Below are 26110 nucleotides of genomic sequence, written 5' to 3'. Positions count from 1 at the left end.
ACACCTTCGGTCACAATATTGAGTGGGACTTCGTTCGATGAGATTTAGGTGACTTCCCTCGTGGACGAGAAAGAGACGGATAAATAGAGTAGGTGCGATCGCAGATTCGACGGGGGGGAGGGGGAAGGGGAGGGGGAAGAAGCAGTAAGCCTCCCCTTTAAATTCGTTTAAAGTCGATACCGAGTTTATTAAGATTGCCGAGCAGACATTTGTATAGTTCCGCAACCACAAATTTGAATCGTGCAGCCAATTGGATCATTATTGTCTTTCTATTGCCATGAGATAAGATCAATGTTATCAATGTTATCATACTTTCGCTGTTATAGATCGCAATGTGTATTGCGGTTAAAACATGCTTCTAAGAGAAGAATAAAGTAAGGTTAGGTTATATAGCTTTAGCATTATACAGCTTTCAGGAGACTGCAGAGTTATATCTTGTATGTTCGAAATTAAGTCTTTTCCTCGTTGGACACATCGAAAGTCATTTGTGAAAATGTATTCGAATAGTTCTAGATATCGAGCGTATCTACAATAAAGACCAATATAAATTTCTCTTTCAACTTAATTCCGACGATACTGGTGAAGTAACCTTGTTGGCTGAAACCTGAACGACGGATATTATGAATTAGCTGGAACGTTAGTACGATCCGCATTTTCGCCCCACCTATCCGTATAATCGTTATTACTTCAATCTTTCGAATTGTGAACTTCGAATCTTCTTGAAAATTACTCGTACGGACAATGGCTGACGACCAGCCCTATTATACCGGAGCCGGAGGTTTCGATAACAACAACTTTTGCGGTTCAAATTGCTATAAGACTTGCGGTCTTCCTTCGCTTCAGGAAGTAGCTGGCTATATTACCAGAAGAAGTACGAAATCTTCGGCATGTTTTTGCGTGGCGTAATGATCGTACGCTGCACGTGTACCACCGCGTGCTGTTCAGAACTTACGTGTATCCGAACATTTTATTCCCATCATGAAGTAAAGATTTCTCGATATTTTCAAGCGTTTAGTTATTCCTGAACTTCTATTCTTCCTCATTGTAAAATCCAATAAAGTATGAGATAATAATAAATTATCGATTAGTATCGACAAATATTTATGCAAAGTAAAGTAAATCTTTGCAAAGTAAAATTATATATCTGTAGATATAAAGTTGCGTATCAAGTTATTTGTTTATTCCGCCTTGTGTGTTACTTAACGGACGCGTAAACTTATTACCATTGATGATACCAATATTTGTCGACCGCAAGCGATTGGCAAGCGGTCTTCGATTTCTTTCTTCGCGTTAATATTTGTTATATTTGTTTGGATATCAAATTTGTTTGGATATCAATTTATCTCTTTAACAATAATTACTTGTTATACTTGTTTGTTGGATGCATGAAATGCAAACAATATCAATGGACAGGAATGATATTGAGAACAGGTTAATTCGTGGATACCGACATCAAATCGGGTTCTTCGTTTCACAGGCATCGAATGCTTCGATCTGTGCACGTACTGGCCGATTATGGATAATTTAATTCAGTCAGTCATCATTGAATGATTACAGAGCCGGAGTAATGCAGTATTCTACCTAAGCGTAGCCTCCTCCGTTTTCGGAAAATTACCGTCGTTAAGATCGCTATACCGGTCGCATTTCCTTCGCACGTTTGCAACTAGTAATCTTATGCATTTTTAATCCTGTAAACGCGGATTATCGAGCTACTAGGATGTTCGAGAACTACACGGTACACGGGTTGATACTGACAAAAATGATGTAATGTCATACTACAGGTCAATGCCGCGAGTATCGCATATCAATCATGACGTCGTAAATTCTGAAGACAATTGATTGATGGATACGGTGAATATAAAAAAGTCTCCTCCTTTGAGATGAGTTTGCATGATGATAGCGTTAATGCTGAATTACCTACTAGATAGTTATGTGGTATGTTACTGCAAAATTTTTCGGAGAGATAAAACATATTTTTTTAACGCTTTTTAAATGCAAGAGCCGAAACTGCACGATCGCCAGAATATAGCGAATTTACAACGGAAGAGAAAGTTTTTTTCAGTCTGTTCGGCGAGGAAATGTATCATAGCAACGATGAAGGGTTCTCGCGTTGTCGTACCGATTATAAAGTCACACTGGCGTTTAGCCCAATTCCAAGAGTCATGTTATATTTATGCGCTGGACAACCCGTGTGTGAGATTAACCAGATTAGTCCTTGTCCGGCGTGGAACAAACCGTTTACGTGGATGACTGGTTTTCGGTGAGATCATATAAAGAATATTTACGCAATTCTTAAGCAGCAACAGTGATTACGTTAACAGGAAGTAGTTCGCGAGAATATATACGTATATGCGTTATATTTATTACATGTATATATATAGAAGAAATATTTTATGAAAGGTTATATACACGAATTGTTATATGATGGGATGACAAAGCTGCGACCTTTGCAAGGAAAGATAACCCGAGGAATTCCCTCGGCCCTCCTTCATATTTTTCGCATATCGATAAACGAGAACTGTCGAGATCGTTAGTGTTTCTTAGTCGGAGGGAAGGGCCATAGCCCTACGGCTGAAGAGACTATAGCGCGGCGCGGGCATATCAACTCCTCTTGGTCGGGGGCCGTCTCATTACCCGTGCTCCGATGGTACCACGCTGCGAGCTCGCAAACCTCCTATAGTTGAACTTGTATTATACTTGCATCTCGAGGTATAGGTTGTGGTGTGCTTTTGATATCCGAGACGATTTGCTCTCTGACTGTAACTAGTAGCACTGTGCATAATAGCTGAATATTGTTCGATCTCGTTGCACGAATACCGAAGCATCTCCAAAAGAAAAACTTGTGTTTCTCTACGGAGACGGCTTAGTTCTAACTACTCATTCCTAGTCTTTATGGTCTTCATAATTTTGACGTTTACTATCTCGTTCATTTCGTCCAATTTCCTATACAAATGTGTTATATTCACGTGTTGTGCCAAATAGTACACGCAATTAAATTAATATTCCATTATTCTTGAAACTTATAGGGTTCGTATCTAATATTCTTCATAAATTGCACATTATTGTTATAATTAAATCAAGCTCCGATATCTCTTAACGTTCGTGTGGGCACTTCCTAAAATTATTATAATCTCGTTATCTTCGTGCACGGACAAAACACCGTGACGCTTTTAGGTGCCTATGGGCAAAGCAACTAAGGCAACGCACCCTGTGGTGGTCTTCGGTTTCTCGAACGAACGAAGGATGATGCATGGCGATACACGCACATATCCCTCCTTTTCTTCCTCCTCTTCTCATCTTGCGGCCGCGCCGCCCTCCTTTCTGTTCCTACCTGGCATCGGGAACTCCACCTTCCATCGAGCTTATAACATCAGTACACAGCCGTCCAAAAATAATAACGATAATAATAACAATAAGAGCAACAAAAAAGAAGGTGGTCTAGAGGAACTATTCCTGTTACGTTGCATTCCTCCTGCAGAAACTCGTCGGACCACCCCGAGTACGATGCTAACGCGGCACCCATAGGGCTTTAACAGGAATACCATTTGCCTTTTGTCATACGCTTGAATAATCCACTTGCCTCGCCCGTAAATTCAGTTTTTATACACGTAGAGTGGTGGGAAGCGACGCGGTGCTGCAAACAGCTCATGTTTACGTCGGAAATAGTTGCTTAATTTTGCAATAATTCAAATTGAGACATTGGACAAATCTATAGCGTTCTCATAAATGCTTCTTTTCTCAACGTGCGTCTTAATGGGCATGACGGAATACTTCGAATAAGCGTCACATTTTACAGGAAAACTTGGTCGCCTTCCAGAAGAATTGGCAATACTCCAATGTCAACGACATTGACAGTTCATTTGGCTCAGGGTAAAAATATTATTTGTCCACGAATCCAAATGAAGCTCGGCAATCTATAACGTTTGATCGCGCATACCTCTCAAAATCTAGAATTGTATTCCGAGTGCGCGATAATATCTACATCGGCGCGGTTGCAAATTTTTATTGAAAACGGTATGACGCAATTTCATATTCTCGATTACACTACACTGTTTTCTCGAATCGGGGGAGGTGCGAGCAATGGTATTGTTGAATTTAAATAATTTGTATATTTTATTGTCTGTAGTTTGTTATATTCATCGGACAAGTTATAAATATCTCTTTGACGTACTGCTCTTTTGTAAAATATTGCCGATCATATTTTTCATGTATTTTATATTTTACTGATACATCTGCAAATTCTGTTTTTTTTTGCTTTGGATCTCGTCTACGGTCAGTCAACCCGATCGTTCATAATTAAAATGCAAATAGAATATAACGTGATGCTTAATGTACATGCACAAGCAGTAAAGCGCTACTTTTTGAATAACATGTGTTAGATTGCATATCAACTGCAGCATGCAATAATTCTTCTCATTAACGTTAAGAAGCACATTCACGGTTCTCAAACATTCTTTTTCACACTATTTTTATACATGAGCTAAGTTAATTACAATCAATCTTCTTATCTTTATTGTGCGTCTTATATGATTAATTGGCTTTTAATACTTCTGTGATAATATTATAATATCTAAAAATTCTTCTCTATTTGTGAATTTTATATACATTATGAAAATTTATGTAAATTCTAATATATTAGAAAATAAATTTTACGTTACTAAAATTATCTTATCGAACTATTAACTCTATTTTTATCTCTCTTTCTCATCTTATATTGTAATTGTGTACAAATATTAATAACGACCAACATTGTTTTATTTATGCAATTGTTTTATGTAATAAATAATAAATGTTCACATTATCGAAGCTATCTCTGATGAGCTAGACATGTACCATTGAGATCTTGTCTTTGAATAACTTTCAAAAGGTTTTATACATTGTTTATTGTTTATTATGAGGCTTCATTCTTCGTATGTTCATTCATACGTGCTTATATATGCATGCTCATATGTACACTATTTCTACATGCAAAATATGACTTTTACTGCCGAAATTATCATTTTCTCCAAACTGCTTTTATTAATAACTTTTTAATAAATAATAAACATAAAATGTATAAAATCTTTTGAATATTATTGAGGAATAAGACTTTATAACATATGCCAAGGTAAAGCTTATCAGACATTAGTTTGGCAATATGAACAATATATATTACCCAATAAATAATTTTATATCGAAATCTTTCTCTTTCATATCTATATACATATAACAATATTTATAATAAATATTTATAACAATATTTTATTTATTTCATCCCTTAAACTGCTGTATTATTGTATGTTTCAATTAAATACTACTCGCTGATCTTCAGATATTGTCAAGAAGCCAGTTCAGGTTAAGCTAGATTGCGAACGCAACATTGGCGCCATTATACGTGTAATGCTAGACATGTTTGCGCTTAATTGATTTTAAAACGAGAACGTCAATGTACTTCGCCTTTGCGTGAAGCGAAAATAGTCGGGTCACGTGACAATGCAAGCACATATGCATGCGTGGAACACGGTAGGTAGGTACCGAGCGACACGCGATCGCCGCTCGAGCCCTTACAGTATAAATTATTGTGATTTCTTTCGAGTAACCCTTGTTTATAGGGGTGCGTCGGCCGATCGGTCGGCCGATATGCCACGACATCAAAGGGCTCGCACGATTCTCCGGCCGCTTTCAACCGGATCTTCAGACCTTGGACGAAGACCTTCACGTAGGATTTGATCTTAAACTCATCGGCGGTCATATTTAGCACTTTATTTACATAAGTTTGGCGTATAAATATCAAATGAGTGAAGGATATATGATTAGATATGATTGTGCTGAAATGTGTTCACACATTTCAGCACAATGTTATACAAAGGAATGTTATACGAAGCTATTCAGAAACAACACTAAATATATGCACAGACTTGTAGGAGAGAGAGAGAGAGAAAGAGAGAGAGAGTGAGAGAGAGAGAGAGAGAGAGAGAGAGAGAGAGAGAGAGAGAGAGAGAGAGAGATACTATTAGATATAATTTGATATTAAATTGACAGTAATTATACATTTGTTTTAAATTCCTAATTTATAATTACGTCGTTTGAGATACCTAATCCTACCTGCACAATCACAGGGTTACCTTTTCCTTTTCGTATCTTATACAACTTGTTTCATTTGTGATCTCGTCGATTCTATTAACTGCAAGACCGACCAGAACGACACTTCAATGAGAATTTGATGCGACCTTAGGGTAAGAATCGCATCGCCGGCTGGGCGTTTGACGTCATACGCAATAACTCGCCATTATGGGAACGATATGTGAGAAAAGGAACAAACATAGCCAAGGTATACCTGGAATCACTTCTTGCCGAAGTAAAGCGGCGGAGTGGTACACATAGAAGGCGGGCTTTAGACGGCTCGCAAATCATCCAGATGCATCACGCCGCAATTACACGGCGAGCCTTCATTTAAATCCGATAAATACTACACCGCTCATTGTATCGTGCCATCTGGCAGACGTGTTCTGTACTATGTTCGTGTATCCACGAAATCGGCCCGAAGGTCCGTGCCTTTAAAGCAGTATCCTTTAAACCCATATTTATGACTTTGTTATACTTGAGTAATAAATCCCGGAGAATCGGCAGACACGATCGTAAAGTTTGAGTTTTGCGCAAAAAGTACACTTTATACATATAATTATTTATATTAAACAACAAATGTGTGCGCGCACACAAATCGCACTCGCCTTCGGTTAGGGCGTCGTTGAATCAGAGCCAACAAATTGACGCGTCGTAATTTCTTTCATCATTGAGCAATAAGTATCAGACAGCAAATGGCAGCGGAAACAAAAACTAGTGTTTCGATAAGAGATTTGATTTACCCTGCGGAGTAATTCATTCGCTGTGATACTCCAAACGTGCACCACATGGATACCCATCGCGCAAAACGCATAGTGCATCGCGACGGGCGCGAATGTTTTTAAATCTCCCCGGAGCCTGCATCGGCGATTTATCGTCGTAGCCAGTCCCTTTGGAACGTGCGTGCCTGCGCACATGCGTTAATTGCGCGACGCGAAATGCCGAAGGGTGAGGAAGGGTAAGCAGTGAAGTGATTCGCAGTGGCGAAAGTACTCGTGTGCACCAGCCAGTAGCGAAGCCTGCGGAAGGTCAAGGACTAGTATGAGGATCACTGACCGAGGAGCGGCCGTTTTCAAAATTTACATTCTAACTTCATTAGCGCCCGTAAAATTAGGGGGTACCTCTTCGATGCAATCTAATTAATTCGCTATGCCAGTCTAATCATTTTGCAATTAACGTTAAACATTGAAATACGATCAGTGCGCAAACTCTAATTCCCGATGTATTTTTGCCGTGATGCAGAATTTTTATGATAATTAGAATGTAATCTTGATAATTATTCTGATGGTTGTTCTCAGACTTTCAATGTGCCTCGTAAGAACTGTGCCGCTATTAATATGATTTTGCGGTTCACCTTTCAGTTAAATTTATTGCATGACTTGATATAAGTATATTCGTATTTCTCTGTGTGTGAGTGTCAGTGAGAGTTGAAGAATATATTGTTATGATGGAAGTTACTAAATCTTCCGATGCTTATTTCTGTCTGCTCTATTAAATGTTAAATGACACTGCGACGGACACACTGCAAGGTTAGTCTTCCTCGTAAGATATAAATTGATTGTGTTACATAAAAATAGATATCTGAAACGATGTAAACATGTACGAGAGGTTAGGAACAAGGTTGAGGACCTTGGATCATTAATCAAAGTGCTCTGCTCAAATTTCGATCCGACCTTGAAGGTAAGTCCATCGATAGAGGAAGGTGAACGCTGCTGGCGCCATTGGCTCAGACTAATGAAGTACCGCAGTAGAGAGAGACGGGGAAGCAGAAAAAGAGAGATGGAGAAACGAAGAAGCGTAGATGCGTGTGAATGCGGATAGATAAAGGACAGAGTTAGTATTGCAGACGAAGTTTGGTATGCGTGAGAGCTCTGGGCGCGAGTGGATAGCCAGCGTCACGCCACACGGTCCCACGAAAAGTTATGGTTACTGCCAGGCTGTGAACAGGGAAGGGCGCCCAACTAAAGATAATATTACATTTTATGGACAGCCTAATTTCGTCACAAGCTGGAAGTGCCGCGGTTCCACGGGGGCTCAAAAATGCCTATAACAGCCTCCGTTATGTGATTCTATCAATGAGTTCTCGCTGTCCTAATCGACGTCGGAAGACATTCGACGGACCTTCACGACTTTGAACTGCTTCATTAAAGGGAATCGCAAATATCACAATCTCATTAAAGAGAATCGTAAATATATCACGGTCTCATTCAAAAGAATCACAAATATCAAAGTTTACAAGACAAAGTTAGAGGTGTCTCTGACAGCTTTAGACGCGATCATTTTACGTTTTTATTACTTTTAAAAATTGACATTTATTGCAATTGTAGATATATGCAGAAATTTTTCGTACTTTTTTCCATTGTTTCTTGTTTTTGATAAATTCGAACTCCACTTAAAGAGAGATAGATGTTTAATTTTAAAGGTATCTTTTTTTACTTTCAACAACCTTACGTCACCTTTTGGGCAGTCTCTGATTTTCTGTCAGATAACCTAGTAAGTTGGAGGCAACAAAATCGTCAATGAATTTTTGAGTGTCGTTTGAAAATATATCTCTTTTGAATCACGCTGTAGTAGTCGAACGGGGTAATTGCTAGGTTTGATGAATAAGCAGATAAGCTTAAATATTCCAACCAACATTCATTATCACATGCCTTATCAATTCGACAATTTAGCGTTGCCAACACAATAGAAAAATTGCGTAGATTTCGATATCAACATAAGAAGCATATTCTTGTAGACGATATTAATACCGTCAAAGCATTACTAGAATACTTCGAAGCGTCTAATGGATTCTACCTTTAACCTACTCGAAATCATCGAAACTCTACGTTCTACCTTTGCTTCTATCTCACATTTGACCTTTAGAGTATAGGTAGGAAACACAACAGCTTTGTTCCTTTTGCTTTACTCTGCCATTATATGAAAATTCTGGCATAATACCATTAAATCATATTATTTTTAACATGCAAAACAATATAAATAATTTTATATACAAATCAACACAAATTTATTTAAATATGAATTTACGAGTCATAATTGACTCATATTAAACAAATTTTTATGATCAGTATAAATTTTATGAAAACACTCAATTATGTTCATTACAAAGTATACTTTTTAATCTTACACTAATCTTAAAAAAAAAGAAATACACTATATTAACTTTATAAAAATTTCTCTACAGTAAAATCTGTATTGAATGATATTGATTCTGGTTTCCGTAAAATATTTCATGTCTGTAAATTTACGTGAAAAATTGCGAACATGTAATCGGATCGTTTATTATCGCATAAGCCTTCGATAGCATGCTGGGTATGTGTACGAATGAAAAGGTATCGGGTGTGGCTTGAAGAAGATGTAAGCGCCATCTCTGGAGTTTTTCGTGCACTATAACGAACTCCGAAGTGCTACCAGTCGATAATATCACACGCAATACGAAGAAAGTTTCTTAAGGCGGGAAGAGAAAATTTTTGTAATGCATTGTTACATACGTATATGCATTTGCAATAACTATATAGAGAAAGAGTATGTCAAATGGTTCAAAAATATTAGAAACTATAAATACTAGTTTTTTTAGTTTCCGGTTTCTATAATATTACTAGTACTAGAATAGAATTAAACAAACAAAAAGTATAATATTTATATATTGATATTTATAGAATTACATCTACAGTTTATTTTACATTTCTCATCTGTTTTTATAATAATGATTCGAAAAATATTTTTACATTATTCTTTTTTATTTAAAAATCTGATAAATTTTATATCACTAATATTAAATATTATCTATTAAAATTCTAAAAAAATACACACACATGTACACACGCATGCACGCACGCGCAAAGTATGTTTAGTGTTATGATTTGCTAAGAGATATGTGAATGGTGTTTAAGATTTCCGAACAGAAAAGAGGGCAGGCTTTGCTCGTCCGTGGGGAAACACCCTTACGGCCATACTTGAATTCAACATGGCTTTTCCGTTGCTAATGGCACACCTTGAGTCCTTTTATGGGTAAGAGTCAAAATGACAATGCATTCTAACGGTGCGGTAAGAAATATAGCTGTTGAAAGCTGGAAGTGAGAGAACAGCTAGTCGTAGTTAGTCGCGCGAGTAAGCGACATGGTGCTTCATTAGTGTCGAGACATTTCGGGTTTTTTTCCTTGAAGACAAAATTTGTCACGTGTAAATTTTAAGTGATGTGATCGATTGACATTAATTATTCTATCAACGAGGCAATAATGAATATAGTTATTATATTTTCATTGTGTTTCATTGTTACTTGTGTCTCGCGAGTCTGAAGTAAATCTTTTAATGCATCAATTCATCTATTATGAAACTTTAGGTGACAAATTTATGATTACACTTTATCAAAGAATGTTACATGAATGATGCGCATTTAGACATCTCATTTTTTATCTATCTGCACGGAGAGTTAAGTAAACTTTGTGGAATTATAATGAAAATGAACTTGCAGAGAATAACAGGAACAATTCTGTAATTTTTATATAATGTTAGAAAGCGAGAGACAGAAAGAGCAACATAAGTAACGAACAATTGATGCTCGTTACCAATAAATAAAATAGTTGTTCATTTAAGAGATCCTCTCTTTCTAATTACTCTGTCCACGTCGGTCTGCTTTACAAACACACTAATTAATTAACCGACGGGCATTTCCATTGCTAATTGCGCGGACACGTGAGCGTGATGACACCTAACATGGACAATTCTTCAAGGTAATCGAACTTTCTACGAAAATATATACGGAGAAAGAAAAATATATGTTTGATGTTAATTGAACTTTAATTGCATGATGTTATGAAAACGTCATTTTTGTAGGAAGCATTTTATTATAGTATTAGTGATTATTATAGTATTAGTGATTGCAGACTTTAATGTATATTGCTACGTTGTCTTAGAATAACGAAAGATATGGTAAAACGTTGAAAGTTACTATAATTTTAGCGAGATTATTTTAGCGAAAATTATATATTTTTTCTCTTTCGGTGTGAATAGCCTCAGGCCTTTTCTTCTGTATCGTGTGATTTGAAAGAAGCATTTTCTCAACGTGTGATAGGTTCGCAGTCCCTATTTTATCTCCGAAAATACGCTCAATCGATTTATGGTGAGCATGCAATTCTAGCGAATGTTATTCTGTTAATGTAATTTCGTGAGAAGCGCCACGTGCGATTTCATTTAATTTAGTCTCCCTAGTATGTAAAATAATGTGCTCATTTGGTAGGATAATTACGGTCGAAGAAAAGGGGTTTAGCTACAGCGTGCTCTAGGAAAGGAATGCTTATTCCTTAGGGTGGGCAAGAAGACGCCTACAATTTACGTTACATAAATACAACATACCTTTTTAACTCTCACATCTCCCCTACAATTAAAACGTTACCAGCACGTTACTGCTACTGTTTGTTTTAGCAGATAATTTTTCGCAAAAATTCCATAAAGATAAATAATTGATTACACGGCAAAACATGGATCAGTTGATTCAGCAAACTAGCGTGCTGAGCAAAATTGAACTATATCTAAGTATTACATTTACTCGTGCAACAAGGAAATAATGCGCGGAAGCAATTACCAACCTACTCAAAGAACAAACTAATTTTTCTAAATATTATCTTTGTTATATTGCAATAGATCGGGTCATATTTCGAGCTAATTTATGTTTGCCTAACAAATTCGTTGATTTGATCAAAAATCAAATCTCACTTCAATATCCAATAGATAATGAAGAAATATCTTTGTTACTACACTAATCTTATATAATTCCAAGACTTAAAGTATTAAAATATTAATAAAATTAGTTAACGTAAAAAGAACTGGTTGACTTTATATTACAATTACAGATTTACTAAGTTAGCTCAACTAGTTAGGATTTTATTTGTAACTTTACTTGTAAACCCTTTTCTCCCTGTATGCGTGATACACAAGCCGACAATTTCTTCTTCGTGTATTTTTTTTTATTTTTTTTCAATACGGATTCAAGATATCAGTAATATCGCGAGTTGCAATACACCTTGATAAGCACCGCACGTATGCTCACTCTATAATATAACTGAGCTTAAGTATAGTTCAGCTTTGGGAACCGATAGGGTCATTTGATGGTAGCGTAATAATCTTGGATGAAAGCGGTCTGTATCTGGCGGTAACGTAGCCGGAGGTGGCGCGGCTATATTCCAGGGTAAGCAAGAAGACGCGTACAGTTTACGATAACGCGTAAATATCCCGAGCGTCCCCAACTTTTACGAACCCTTTCTCGGGGTGGCGCGGGGGTGAGAATAGAAGTTTGTGGTGACTGGGCACGGCCCTTTATACACTTCTACTTCTAACGCCCGGTACTTACTTCGGTATATCTTTGCCGACCGGCGGTAGATGCGAGGCATTAACTCTTCCACCGCCTGCAGCCGGGAAATAAAACATTGCACGAAGAAACTTTGTCCCGGCGCGGTTCTTTCTATTCTTTCTTTCTCCTTTTTTTTCCGATGACACTGCATTATGCCCGGGTTCCTACCGAAGACAACCGCGTCTCAGAGAACATTTTCGAGCGAATGACAATCACGTAATTTCAAGCCAAACGTAGTTTTTGTTGCGCGTCGCGAGTATCTGCTGCTACTTTCCTACATCGAAGGTCAAAAACGTCTTAACACAATATTTCTTGTAAAAAGAAACTATACTTTAATAATAATAATAATAATAATAATAATAATAATAATAATAATAGTAACAATGATTGTCAAGGCATACATGATATTTGATGCAGATAAATGATAATGTTCAGATATCTAACGATGTATACAATTCATCTGATTCTCTATAGATATATATCTTCCTTCAAAGGTGATCAGATAGAGATTTGGCATCTCCTTTGCAATATTCTTCGCGCAGCTGTGTCGACTTATCGCGACTTGAATTGGAAGAGCGACGTCGTCCAGCAAAGAAAACTATTTCGCATCGAGCGAAACGTTAGAAGCGGACGGCGAAAGAAGTGCGCGATAAAAACATTGCGGGCCATTAAAGATATTAAGAGTCGACATAATTTTGGCACACAGCTTATCGCGCATGTATTCTCGCGTGCATTTAAAACACACGCGGCGTGCGGCAATCGCGCGCGAGGTTATGTACCGCAACTTTTAGATACGCTATTCGACGTAATATCGCCGGAACGTCGTGGTGTATTATGCGAGGCTGGATGCTTTACTTTACGTTACATAGAAGGCTAGGTAAACGCAACTTTACTCTAACTCTGCTGCCACATAGTATGCATATATAGAGCGTGCACACAGTTGCTATTCAACTTCCCATCTCCATTCCAGCTCACCAATGGATCACTGATGGTTCCGTTTCTTTCGCCGTTGGTCTTCGTATACCCGCGGCGTCTAGTGTAAACCAAAGTGTGCTACGCGAATGCGATGGTACGGCTGAAAGTTCGGCCGGCGGACAAAAATATATCTGGAGTTTCGGCATACTTATTTCAGCACAGAGCGAGTCACGGAGATAAGTTAGACAGCGAGCTTGTATTAACAAAAGTAACAGCCGCAGAACTTTAGAACCGGGGGGGTACGTAGAAAAACGTAAGCAGCGGAAACTTAAGCGATAGGCAAATTGACTACAGTCAATTGTCCCTGCATAGAAAAGAGCATTTCTTGAGCTCTAATTGGGACTCGGTCTGATTTCTCGAAGGCTGCGCCTTCGCACAATTTGGAAGTTTCCAATACGCAATTCTAAGCGGGATATCTAAAGTTTCCTCAATATTTTTTCTGGCTTTCATTTTACGGCAGAGAATTTCATTTCTTTTAATTTATTATTTTATTAAATAGAACAGTTGGTATACCAAAATGGAGCTCTCTCTTTGTACCGGTACCGGTATACCGACGTTATTGACTGAAAAGAAGCGCGAATTCCCACGACATTTCTGTTTTTCTACGCGTTTCCGGCCTCAGAGAATTTTGTTTTGCTAGAAGAAACTTGTTTTGCAACGATAGTCTATGAATAATTTATATTTATACGTCATGCTTGCTACTTTTGAAATGTTGAAATCCGGGACAGAATGGAATTATATTACGCGAGATTTGCGCGATTGGCACCGATTCCATCAAGTGTTTTGACGAGAAACGTTTCGCGTGTATTATTGCTGCGCGCGTTCGGTGACACAAGAAACGAATCGAGCTTACGTACTGGAGAATATACGTACGGTGGCGGTGTTGCACAAACATAAACGGTCAGAAACGTGACTGCGCAACTAACCGAACGGAACGCGCCGCACGTGCAGCACCGTCTTTTCACATTATTCGCGATACTAAGTGCGTTTCTGACCTACAGATGAAGTTATAATTAGATACTCGTCTCAGGCAAACGTACGCGGTGGATATATATTCGAGCTCTCTTGCCGGTCTTGGTTAATAATTACATGCTCCCGTGAGCAATCCGCGCGCGTCCAGATATGATTCTCGCTGGAAGCTTATTATCTACGAACTTCAGCGGGATAAAAATGGCGGGGTGATATAATGTTATCGCTCGCCGGTTAGTACCAATCAATGGAATTATCGAGGTCATTTAAATGCACGTTAAGGGAGGACGTATTACCCTCTTTGCAAAGACCGCGATAAAGAACGAAGAGGGAGGGTAAACTTTGTAGAAGGCGTAGCCCTGTATAAGAAGATATTGGGGGACGAGGATGGATATAAGGGATTGCGCAGGGGGTGGTGGTAGTCACGAGCCGCGACGTGTTACCAGCCGAGCCCTTGTGAGGGGTAGGAAGCAATTATAACACTAAATTAAGGACGAGGAAAATTTGGTAATTAGGAGGATTCAAAAGGGATAAAATTGGACGGTCGTTCCACCCTCGTCAGATTCTTCGATTACCAGGCTTTTGTAAGATCCTCTGAGCAGCTGAGGGAGAGTGTCAATTTTTTCCATGTCCAATCTCTAGTTCCGCGACAGAGTTTTATCGTCGCGATATTTACAGCGACAAAATGAGTCACGGGCGACTTCGAGAAAATAATGTTCTGTGATTTAACTCACCGCTGCCGTCATCGCGTTTATACTAATATGAAGCTCGGCACGATAACCAGTAAAACGCGCACATTTCGCGCAGTCTGGCCGCAGAATTGCGACGACGTTTTACACGCTGACGCGTCGTTGTCCGTCACGATGGGCGCCGCAGCGCGAACCACGAATCCCCCGACTGAACCCCCTAGGCAGCAGAATATATCTCCGTTGGATTACATTGGACTACCAATAGGATAAACACAGGCACACGATGCGCCACAGTTGCAAAAGCAAGAGAGAAGGGGTGGGAGAGGGGATGGATGAAAGAGAGAGAGAGAGAGAGAGAGAGAGACAGAGAGAGAGAGAGAGAGGGGTGAGGGTGAGAGGGTGAGTGAGTGAAGGGGGCGGGAGAGAGGGAGAGCGAGGCAGAGAACGAGAGAGAAATACTGGGAGAATGAACCGAAATGAACAAGAGGGAATGAGATGGTTGACCTGTATAGTGGAAGTGGGTAGAGGGTAGTAGATGGCAGAGATGGCGAGTTTGAGAGTAGGGGAATCGTTGAGCTATACGGGGATGGGGATTGGAGGTCGACGCGTGCGGGCATTGCGATCCGTCAGACCGGGTAAACCAAAAGCATAAATTTAATAGGTTTCACCCCCTTCTTCGAGTTTTATGACTCCACCGAATTTCCCATTAAATAAACAAGCGCGATGTTCATTACGGGGCACCGATTCTCGTGTAATTCCGACCGATGGTCAGCGCGTGATGCTGAAAATTGTCTCGAGAACAATTTAGGATTCCGATGCGTTCGACGATATTTCAATGAAATATCCGCCGTAACGTCAGCTTTTTGAGCGAGCTGGAACAGAGACGTGTCCACGGAATTCATGCATTATCTATCAACCGCGGAAATGTGAAACACTTTTCTTCCTCTCCCTCCCCCTCCTCCCTCTCTTTCTCTCTCTCTCTCTCTCTCTCTCTCTGTGACTCTCGATATCGCGGGTGGCTTGTTAAATAATATCTGACGCGCTTCCCCAAAAGCGTTCTCTTTCCGATCGAACACTTTTCGCATAGGTTTTGATCGAAAACAGACAGTTATCGTACACATGGACGTATACGCGGAACCACTGTAACTCCTGCTTGCTGATAATTAGCGCATCCATCAGCCGCAGCAAGCCGCCAGCTAATGCCGATCGTACGTTATCGTTATCATGGTCTCCCCATTTTGCCTCACCGTACTGCAGCACCTCCACCGTCCTCCCTCCCCCTTGCCCCTCCTTCTCCTCCTCCTCTGCCTCTCTTCCACCCCCCTCGAACCCGTCTATTTGTACGCGGTGCGTATGAGAGAGCCACCTCCGGTGACACCATCACCAACAGAGACCCGGTCTCCACCAGCCTGTGCTCTCCAATCCTATACGAACGGGCAACGCATGAGCTGTCGATACCGCCAATAATCTAATAACCAGTCACCGCCAATGTGTCGTAAGTCACCGGTCTGCAGATTTTCACCAGTACGACCGGTACGGAAGCAATAACACGAAATCCCTTTGGATTATCAATTCATCGAACTGGGGCCGTCTGGGCTGCTGGAAGAACGAGACCTTCCGCGCTATGATGGGAATATGAGATTTCGCGACCGATTTACGATCCCACCGCGAGACCACATCGATACGTTCAGGATTGTTCTAAATATATATATATATATATATATATATATATACATATATATATATGTACATATATTTGTATGTGTGTGTCGATGGGCGATATCGAGAGACGCGCGGCACGCGAGGTAACCGCGGTGTCATCTGTTTAGGTGATTTGTCTAATAGATGGTTTGTGTTCGTTATTATGGCTTCGTTAGTTGACGTGATCAGTCGGTCCTTTTCGATCTAGTTGCTTTTCGCAGAAACGCGGGAATCACGATTGGCAATCGTGAGGTCACTGACGAAACATCAATAATATTTATATATTCATATCTCTTCGAAGATCCATCGAGCCCCGTATCAATCGTGCAGGATTAAACTATTAACGGCCATTGTTGTTTATCATCTTGACGACTATCCAGCGCGCTTGTTGATGAAAAACGTCGATCGTCCGGTATACTAAATTTTGCATGCAAATGGCACACCGCGAGCGCGTGTCGCGGATATACATTATGCGAATATAAATTATGTCTGGAAAATATGAAACGATTTGTCCACGGTCGAATATGCAGAAACGGTCAGCGTGAACGGGACGCTGCAAACAGCGTACGGCGGCGCTGCGATTTTTCGTTTTTTGCGCTGCGGCGATGGCGGCGGCGCACGTGCTGAATGGCCGCAATCTTCTATCGTCGACATTATCTTCTCGCACGGCCGGATCATATCGAGTATATTTGCTCACGTGTTAAGTGGGGTGCCGGCCATGCGTTCTCGCGTGCGTGCACGGACACGAGCCCGTAGTGGTTACCTAGTTCAGTCCTTAAGTTAGATATTATCGGCAGAGGAGGCGATTCGATTGCGTGTAGCGGAGCATGGTGTAGCGCTGATATAGAACTACTAAACAGGTCGTAGATCAGTTCGGTTAGTTATAACAGCGGTCCTACTCCTCCCCCCCGTCCCTCCCGCCCTGCCAACCCCCTCTCCTCGTCGTTGAACCAATTCCCCATGGTGTTCTGGATCATTTGGCGGCCCGCGGCCGTGAGATGCGCGCATGCACCGGCAACAATGCGCTATCACGATTGTATAATTCGCCCTACGACAGTCCATAATACCCAGAAAAACGAGCCGGCCATCGAGCTGTGAAATACAGCCGCGGTCGGGCGTTTTTTCATTTTTAGCGTAGTAATAATTTGCCTCCGCGAACAACGACGTTATCACGCAGATAGTATCGCCAATCGGAGATTGAAGCGATTCGTTAGCGAGACAAGCGCAACGGGAGACGGAGTCTTGCGCGCGTAGATAAATCCCGACGAAAAGTTATCACGATTTCATGCGAGCTCGTTTTTCCTTTTTTTTTTGTTGCAGGTAAGGATAATATCGCTAAGCCACATTGGACATGGTTGCAAGGTGAGTTTTGCTTTTATTGGACTTTTCTCCGAATTATTATTTTCGATTGTTCAGTAATGTTCTCCCCCTCCCTCCTCCCTCTCTCCCTCCCTTTGTTTCTAATACTCTGGAAATCGATTCTACCGTTCTGTGGGAAAGTCAAAAGTTTCGAGCACCTCTTCTTTATCAAATTTATTCCGTTTGGGTTCTCGAGAGCCACGCAGATGTCATGCTCGCTCTGCGTCCCGTACCCCGCATCTCATGTTGGATTACTCTCCTCTCTGTTGAAATCTTCTCTGTCGCGATCGACATGGAAGGTGAACTTCTAAGAATAAAGAGTCGTAGAGTGAATTTTCATCGTGGGGGCTCGGACGAAATCGTCCCTCGCGAGAAGACAGAAAAGGACCGCGTAGAACAGCTGCGAGTGCCTCAGCGAGGCCACGGAAGCGCGACGTCTGTTTTTTAAGGGTTTAACGGGCGGGGACACACGCGGAGAGAGAAAGAGAGCGCGCGCGAGAAGAGAAAGTGCACGGAACGATGCCTTCGAGGGTGATCAATAAATATTGGCTCTTGGGGATGGAATTGGGGTAGCCGAGTATGGCTACGCCGACGGAGGGTGAGAGAAAGGACAGTCGTGCTGCTGCGGTTGCCGCCCCTTTCCTATGGCACACGACGTATGGCAGAAATAACCACTTGGTATAGGCAATGGAGAATCGCTCACGGACCGTAATTCCCTCAACCTCCGTGATCGATACTTACTTTAAGCTGTTCTGCTACGTAGCGAGAGGTAGGGACCGGTCCGATTTATGGAAAAACTCGCGGTACGGGTTTCGTAAAAAAAAAAAAAAGAAAAAAGAAAGAAAGAAAGAAAATGACGAAATTCTGATACACCCTGATATTTCTCATCGTGTCGAACAGAAAATCGTGACTCGACGTTATTACGTGCCTCATGATAATTTCACGACGAGGAAAAGATAATATCGATGGAGTTACAAAATTGTGTATAAATTGCTGCCGGTCGAAGTACCAAAGTACTAATTTTAACAATAGCAGTAATCGTTGAGTCATTGTTGAAGCCGTAATTAACGAAAAGAAAAAGAAAATTTCATGGACGAATAAAATTTTAAATGTATTTCCAGTTTCCAGTTACCTCTATTAATTTTTGCCGTATGATAATGCGTTCATTTCCTATCTCGCTCAATTGTCTCTACCATTTTCCAGTCACTGCTAAATAGAAATCCTCGTACCACGGCCGTAGAGAGGTTTCCGTGGATTCGGTTAGAATTTGGATGAGGAAGCTGGATGCTTTCCGAGGCGTGAAATGGCTGCGTTAACCGCTTGCACGACTTCAACCTGGGCGAGGAAAGGGGCGGATACTTTCCATTCTTCTCTCCCTCCTTGGGCAAGGCTACAAAATGCTTGCTCCGTATTTTCAAGATTTTCGAGTTTGGAGAATATAAATAGCAACGCTGTGTTTTTGTCTGACACATCTCTTATCGGAAAAAATAATTCTTTGATAAACTTTATGCTGATGCGCTTCCTCTTACGTTACTTCTTTAAATTACCAAACGTCGACGGGAAAATATTTATCGATGAAACAGTGCTAGTTTGTATAATCTGTTTATCGTTAGCGATATATGAACTTCCTGCATTCATTATATCTTAATGTTGACTTGTAGTTTTCCGCTGTTCCTCCGCTGTTTATGCTATCGGTGATCTTTCTTACACAGATTGTCATGCCACGAGATTTATCGGGCTGTCCTCGACATTCTCTCGTCGTTTCCTAGTTCGCCGTTCGGCGTGAATACCAAAATTCTGAAATACGTGTTTCTCCGGCAAAGGCGTTTGGAAGATTTAACAACTTCCTTTCGTGAAATCATCATCCTTCTTTTTCTCCCTCAGCATTCTCCTTTGTTCTTGCTGTTTTCGGGGTTGCCTCCAAACACGTGGATGGTAATATCATTGTACGGATCTCACGAGGAGGTATAAGATGAAAGTTATGTGCTTCGCTATGCGCGAGGGAATCGTAGATCAGCGGTCGGACGTCTGTGGGGACGCAGAAACGAACGTGAACGAACGAAGAACCACCACCGCCAACCCCTGTCGTACTTCTGCGTCCCCTCCTCCTCAAGGAGCCAACCTGTCTCTACGCTTCCCTTCTACCAATCACACAACAGACTTTTCGTCTATTTTTCTCTCTTTCTCATTCAACATTCGCATCTCACTGTCTTTCCGAACCCCGCGACTCCTACACTCTTATTTAGATATAGATCCTTGTACACAACCATATGTACCTACCGATATGTATACATATGTGTATGTGTCTGTTTGTATATATAGGTGTGTTCAACGTAGCATATTATATATCATTGGTACATATACCCTATGTAATATGCCAAAGCAAGCGCATAAAGCGACGGGCACATAAGTATGTGTGCACACAATACTGGGTGTGGCAGCCGTGGCAAACTATTATTTCAGCCTATGGAAGTATGTTATGATCCCTTAGAATCAAAAAGTCAAATTTTCTGCATTGAGGATTCTTGTATTGGAAATACTGGTTGGATTATATGTTATTCGACGCGAAAACAAAACTGCCATATTTCTTCTTCATGTCAAGAATCGTTGATATTTTCTGATCCAACGCTACGTAAAACTGTAAAAATACAAGGTTGGAAAATAAATTAGAAATAGAAAATAATTTCGTGTGTAAATACGACGTTTTCTGCAAAATAATTGAACCAACCAACAAATGTATCGTTAACATAAAATAACGTAAGCAAACGAGAGTAGTTTATGATTTGTAATAATCGTTCCGAACATTTCGACGCTTCGCTAAAAGCTTGTAATTTAGCATCTCCCCCAAGTAATTTTAAATTGATTGTTAATTCAAAAAACACCGCGTAAGTTGTGGTTGTTAATTTTATACGATCGAGAAAATTAAAAGTAGCGAATGATGTTTCCATCTCACAGGGGACCATTCTATTTTTTCGTTGGTGGCACGTGAATTAAGTCCCTTCGCTATCTTCAGTCCTCACGTAAATTACGCGACGCTCCATGGAGAGAAATAGCCGCCTCTTCTTTTCCCTGCACCAGCTCTTTCTACTTTATTTACATATAGATACGAAAGCCATTGAGCTGGTAGTACTTCCCTTTTTATGGGTTGATTCATTCGGCATCGATAAAATTTGCCTGCTTGAAATTATTGTCAAGTTCATCTCAACCCGCAAATATTGTTAAAAACCTTATTAATTTTTAATCATATGCTATGGAAATAAAATTTGAAATTGAAATTTATTACTAATTTTTTTATTTTCTTGTTTTATCTTTTATAAATTTTCACACATGATGTATAATTTATTATATACCGGAAGTCGTTAACGCGAGTGCAAATATTTTATACGGTAGAAAAATATTTCGTATTGTGATTAATTTCAATTGGATTATGCGCCATTTAAATTAAAGTTAGTGACTATACAAATATATTTTGCATTCATTATATGTATCAATAGAAAATTTACTACTTTTGTACTTATGTTTGATATTCAAACGGGCCGGCGCAACTTGGAACCTATTATGAACAACCACATAAACATCCCTTGGCGTTATCAGTTGTCGGACGCCGGGGCGCCGGATATTGTCGCATCCTGCGTTTTGCTCTCTCACTCCTCAAAACGGTGTGTGTGTGTGTATGTGTATGTGAGAAAGAGGAATAGAGATAGAGAGAGAGAGAAAGAGAGAAGTGCTATTGGAATAAAATATAGAAGGTAGAATGGAATAGCACAAACTAAATCGCAAAGTTAATTATCTCTCTCCAATGACCATATTGTTATAGAACATCGCATAAATATTACCATCTCCTATTAGAATCACTCATATATTTGGTTCCTTGTTTTCAAAGATGAAACGTTAAATTTTACAGAATCCCGAGCGAAAGTTCTGCGGATAGTAAAAAACGGCAGGGAAAAAAAAGAGTCCTCTTGTTGCGTACGAATGATCGAAACGTGAAGTTTCATGTTGCCAATATATCTTATCCATCTGAAAGAAGTCTGCGAGCAGGCAGGATGGTATCCGACTTTTACTTTTTTAAGACCGTCGAATTTTTTGTCGTTTTGTTCAGCGTAGGTCTAAGGTTCGTCTTGAAAGGTCGTAAAAAACTCGAAAACAGACTTTTCCCAGGTGAAAGTTGTGCTCTCCCTATTAGGAATGGGATCTGCTATTTTTTTCCGTCGGAAAAAAAAGAAACCGACGCAGTATAGCGAAAGTTTGGGACTTCAATGACAGTTGACACATTTTTCACCTTCCGGCACATTTTTTATCTTTTCGTCGCTGGCCTCCTTTCTTTTATAGTTCGAAGAATGTAAAATATAAACTGATGCAACATATATATAAAAATTGGAGATAGAACTATTCTGATACTATATCAATATCAAATCATTGTTATACATTAATTTCCATTTTTATATCACCCTTTACTACAATTTTAATATAGTGGGGAAAAATAAATTATGCAATCGAAATGCTTTTTTAGCTTTTACATCCAGGTTATATCATATCAATTAAATATCCCAAGAAATATACACATGACGTAAGATATCTATTCTTATTAAAAATATTACAGAAGGAAAGTAACATTATCGCATAACTATTTCTTTTATCTATACAACCATATTTCATAAATATAATTTAAGAGTCACACTGCCTCTCAGAGTTTGATCTTCAAAACCATTTTGGCATGTAAATATCAGTGTAAAGGCGAACTAAAATTTATATTATTTTAGAGGATACAAAATATATATTGACATATTATAGGTAAACAATTTATCTTAAAAATTCACATACGCACATTATCAAAAAGGTTCGCGTAAATAATTTAAATTAACACGCTAACGACTTATTTAATCTGTCGGAACAAAATATTATCTAGATACCACTTTGATAAATTATTAGGAATATTAGGAAAAATTAATCCCGTTGGTGTAAGTCAAGTTATTTGTAATTAATCCCATTCATCTTATCTTCAGACAATTAAACTTCCTAAAGAACATGTTTCGGAATCACCCCCGGCACAATTGAGTGTACGGATTATTTCGCTCCGCGAGTGATATCAGACTTACCGAAGGGTGGGCACGCGGGGCTTGAAAGAGTTAAATCGCGACCGGTGTAGGGCGGCTAGCGACGGGCAAATAATCGAGTTTAATTGCAAAACCGTCGGCATGATTTAATTACACCGTACAGCATTGTCGGATATATATTATGTACCAGACATACATATGCATCTCCGACCCTCTCATTTTTACCCTTCTCGGATGCCTAATATTAAACGAAGCCGATTTGTTGCGTTGTTGCTCTCATTTTCTTAGCCATCAAGCAAAAATCATTTACTTTGCCGAATGTTACAGCGAAATTTTGTGACTAAATAAAAATATACTTCTTCTATAACTATGAAAATAATATTAATAAATATTAATTGAAATATAAATGGAACAATGATTGGCATTTTACATTTGGAGCAGTAATATATTTTATAATAGGCAGATAAAAATTTAAATTATAAATTAAATATATATAAATACTAATTTTCAAAAAAAAAAACTCAGATGAAGACTGAAATATTTTTACTTTAAGATATTAATATATTTATATATTTTCTACATATAATATAGAAAATAATACTATTTTCATAGGAGCTTCAAAAGTATGTGTGTATCCACATTGACATAAAACTATAAACTGCGCGTTTCCGTAATAAAATCGACACTTGTAACATTGTGAGCCGTCGCTTGAAGTCGGCAGTACATCTTTGGGATTTCAAAATGGAACATAACGCTAATCGGACTGGAATTTTATTTTCCTTTTATCAAATATATACACACTGATATCAATAATGTGTGAATGGTAAATGTATTCCAGTCAGGAATTTAACTGCACTATTAGCGAGATAACAATATCATCATAACCTAACCTACATAGATAGCATTTCCTGAAAATTTCATTCATGTCGTTTAACCTTTCTGCTACATGCCCTTCTAATAACTGTTTCTTGCTAAACAATTTTTTAGTAAATAACATTTCAGTAAATAACGCTGTATCTTGTTAGTAAGTGGTCGCTTAGAACGAAACACTACTATAATACTTACAGGCACTTATAGTGTTTCTATTAAAACTTGAATTGAGAGTCGATGGATAGCTTGTCGTTGCTAAGCAACGGTTTATTTATTTTAATATTGCAGACAAATTTTTTATATTCAATAGCTTTTTTATACTAATAGATACAAGAAATGACAGAATGATGTTACATTTGACGTTATAAATTCTACAATTTCTGAATAATAACTAAAATATCGTTGTCGTTTCATTGAACAATTAATGGTTATGATATACAAATGCTGACATGATGTTAATGAAAAATCCCAACAGAACAAACCCATTGTTGTTGTTTTTCTAATCGTTCGCATCGTGTCTGGATATGTACATATTTTATGATTGTTGATGATTCAGCTCATCTCTTATTTTGACAGCTTGACGTATCATATCATATCATATTACATCACGTCGTATCCAAACACTATGGAAGCGATTAGGAAGACTAGTGAGCTTTAGTCTAATAAATATTGAAGCTTAGCGTACAACGCTAGAGTTCTGTATTCAGCTCAATCTTAACGGAAGAATCAATAATGAAGGTAAAAGCCATAAAAATATTGTAAACAATAGAAATTTCAATGATTCTTCTTGATAATAGCTTTTTTTTCTTTTTTTCAACGAATCAGAAATTGAATGTTGCGTTCTTTGTCTTAAATTGAAGAGATAGAACCTACCTAAATTAAACTAACCAAACCTAACCTAACCCTAACCTCTACATCTTTTTCCGATACTCTGTATCGATAAACGACCGTAGTCGCAAGATATCACTGAAATTACTTAAGAAAAAAGTATCCACTTCGATTTCTCCTCAGTTGGTGTTGCTTGCAACGTCACATTCGAAAGTCGAGCATATCACACGTCCCTTAAAATTCTCCTCTCAGAACCACGGGCTTATCTCCGGTCGCTTTTTGTCTGTCTACGGCAATGTGGCAGCACGCAAAGCAATGTTTCGTCAGAGACTAACCCGTGACAGGAGATTTCTACCTGATAGCGTTGGTTTGAAGCACGCGAACGCGCTGAACCCGGATTAAAGGAGATTGATAAAGGGGTTTCGGACGGGCTCGCTTCGTTCTTCGTGGCGACTCGCCCGGCGACATAGCTATCCAATGCATCACGTTTTCTCTTAACACAATCGGCGCCAACATGGTGGTTTCGCGGAATCGTTACTCCCGAGAATGTAGCGTGATCTTTTACACGCTATTCTGATTTGACGACTGAGAAGTACTCGCATAATTACGGAGCCGCGGTGAAACGTGCTGATTAGTAGCCGGTTGCTGGACTGTTGAACAATCTTGCTGCATGCAGGATTTCGACAGTGGGCGCGGTAAAGGTCGTAGTGCCATTTGAGAAATCGCGTTGTTTCAACGGAACATCGGGTATTTATACGAAGAATAGCGTAATTTTGGAAGTAATTGGTTGAATCGGAATTTATTACGGAAAAGGGAACGACATAACATGTAATTAACAGCAATACGCATCGTTGCGCACATGTCGTTACGCTTCTGATGATGACTCTCGAGCAATAACAAGACAGAATCAGATGCGTGCAGATAATTACAAGGATCGTAAAGATTCTGCATGTTGTAACTTCGCGTACCAATATTCCGCGAATATTCGCGGCAGACGACGAGAATACACTTCGAACAACAACAAGGTATCGCGGTTTTTCATCGTGCGCAATTGCGAACCGGCGGAAACTTTAATCACCATCTTTTCATTGCCCTACACACCTCCAGCGTTTATCCATTCTTTTCTCTTTTTTTTTCATTGTGAATCCACGTAAATCTGCGGTAACAGCGATAAACCTGCAAAGCTGCGAACGTCCAACATTTATTATTGC

General features: G+C 39.4%; 1 protein-coding gene across 3 annotated transcripts in view; it reads left to right on the top strand.

Annotated features, from left to right (window-relative positions):
* Ubx (ultrabithorax) overlaps window positions 1-26110 on the top strand; it is a 205318-nt gene that overhangs the window by 18456 nt on the left and 160752 nt on the right. For 2 of the 3 annotated variants that reach the window (XM_025301043.1, XM_025301042.1), the window contains exon 2: window positions 18106-18147. The exons of the other annotated variant lie outside the window; for it this stretch is intronic. In XM_025301043.1, coding sequence (XP_025156828.1) covers window positions 18106-18147 — 42 coding nt within the window. The remainder of the gene's footprint in view (window positions 1-18105; window positions 18148-26110) is intronic. 3 annotated transcript variants of the gene reach the window in all.

This window comes from Harpegnathos saltator, unplaced genomic scaffold, assembly GCF_003227715.2.
Source record: "Harpegnathos saltator strain DR-91 unplaced genomic scaffold, Hsal_v8.6 scaffold4, whole genome shotgun sequence".
NCBI classification, from domain to species: Eukaryota; Metazoa; Arthropoda; class Insecta; order Hymenoptera; family Formicidae; genus Harpegnathos; species Harpegnathos saltator.
This window is presented reverse-complemented; position numbering and strand designations above follow the sequence as displayed.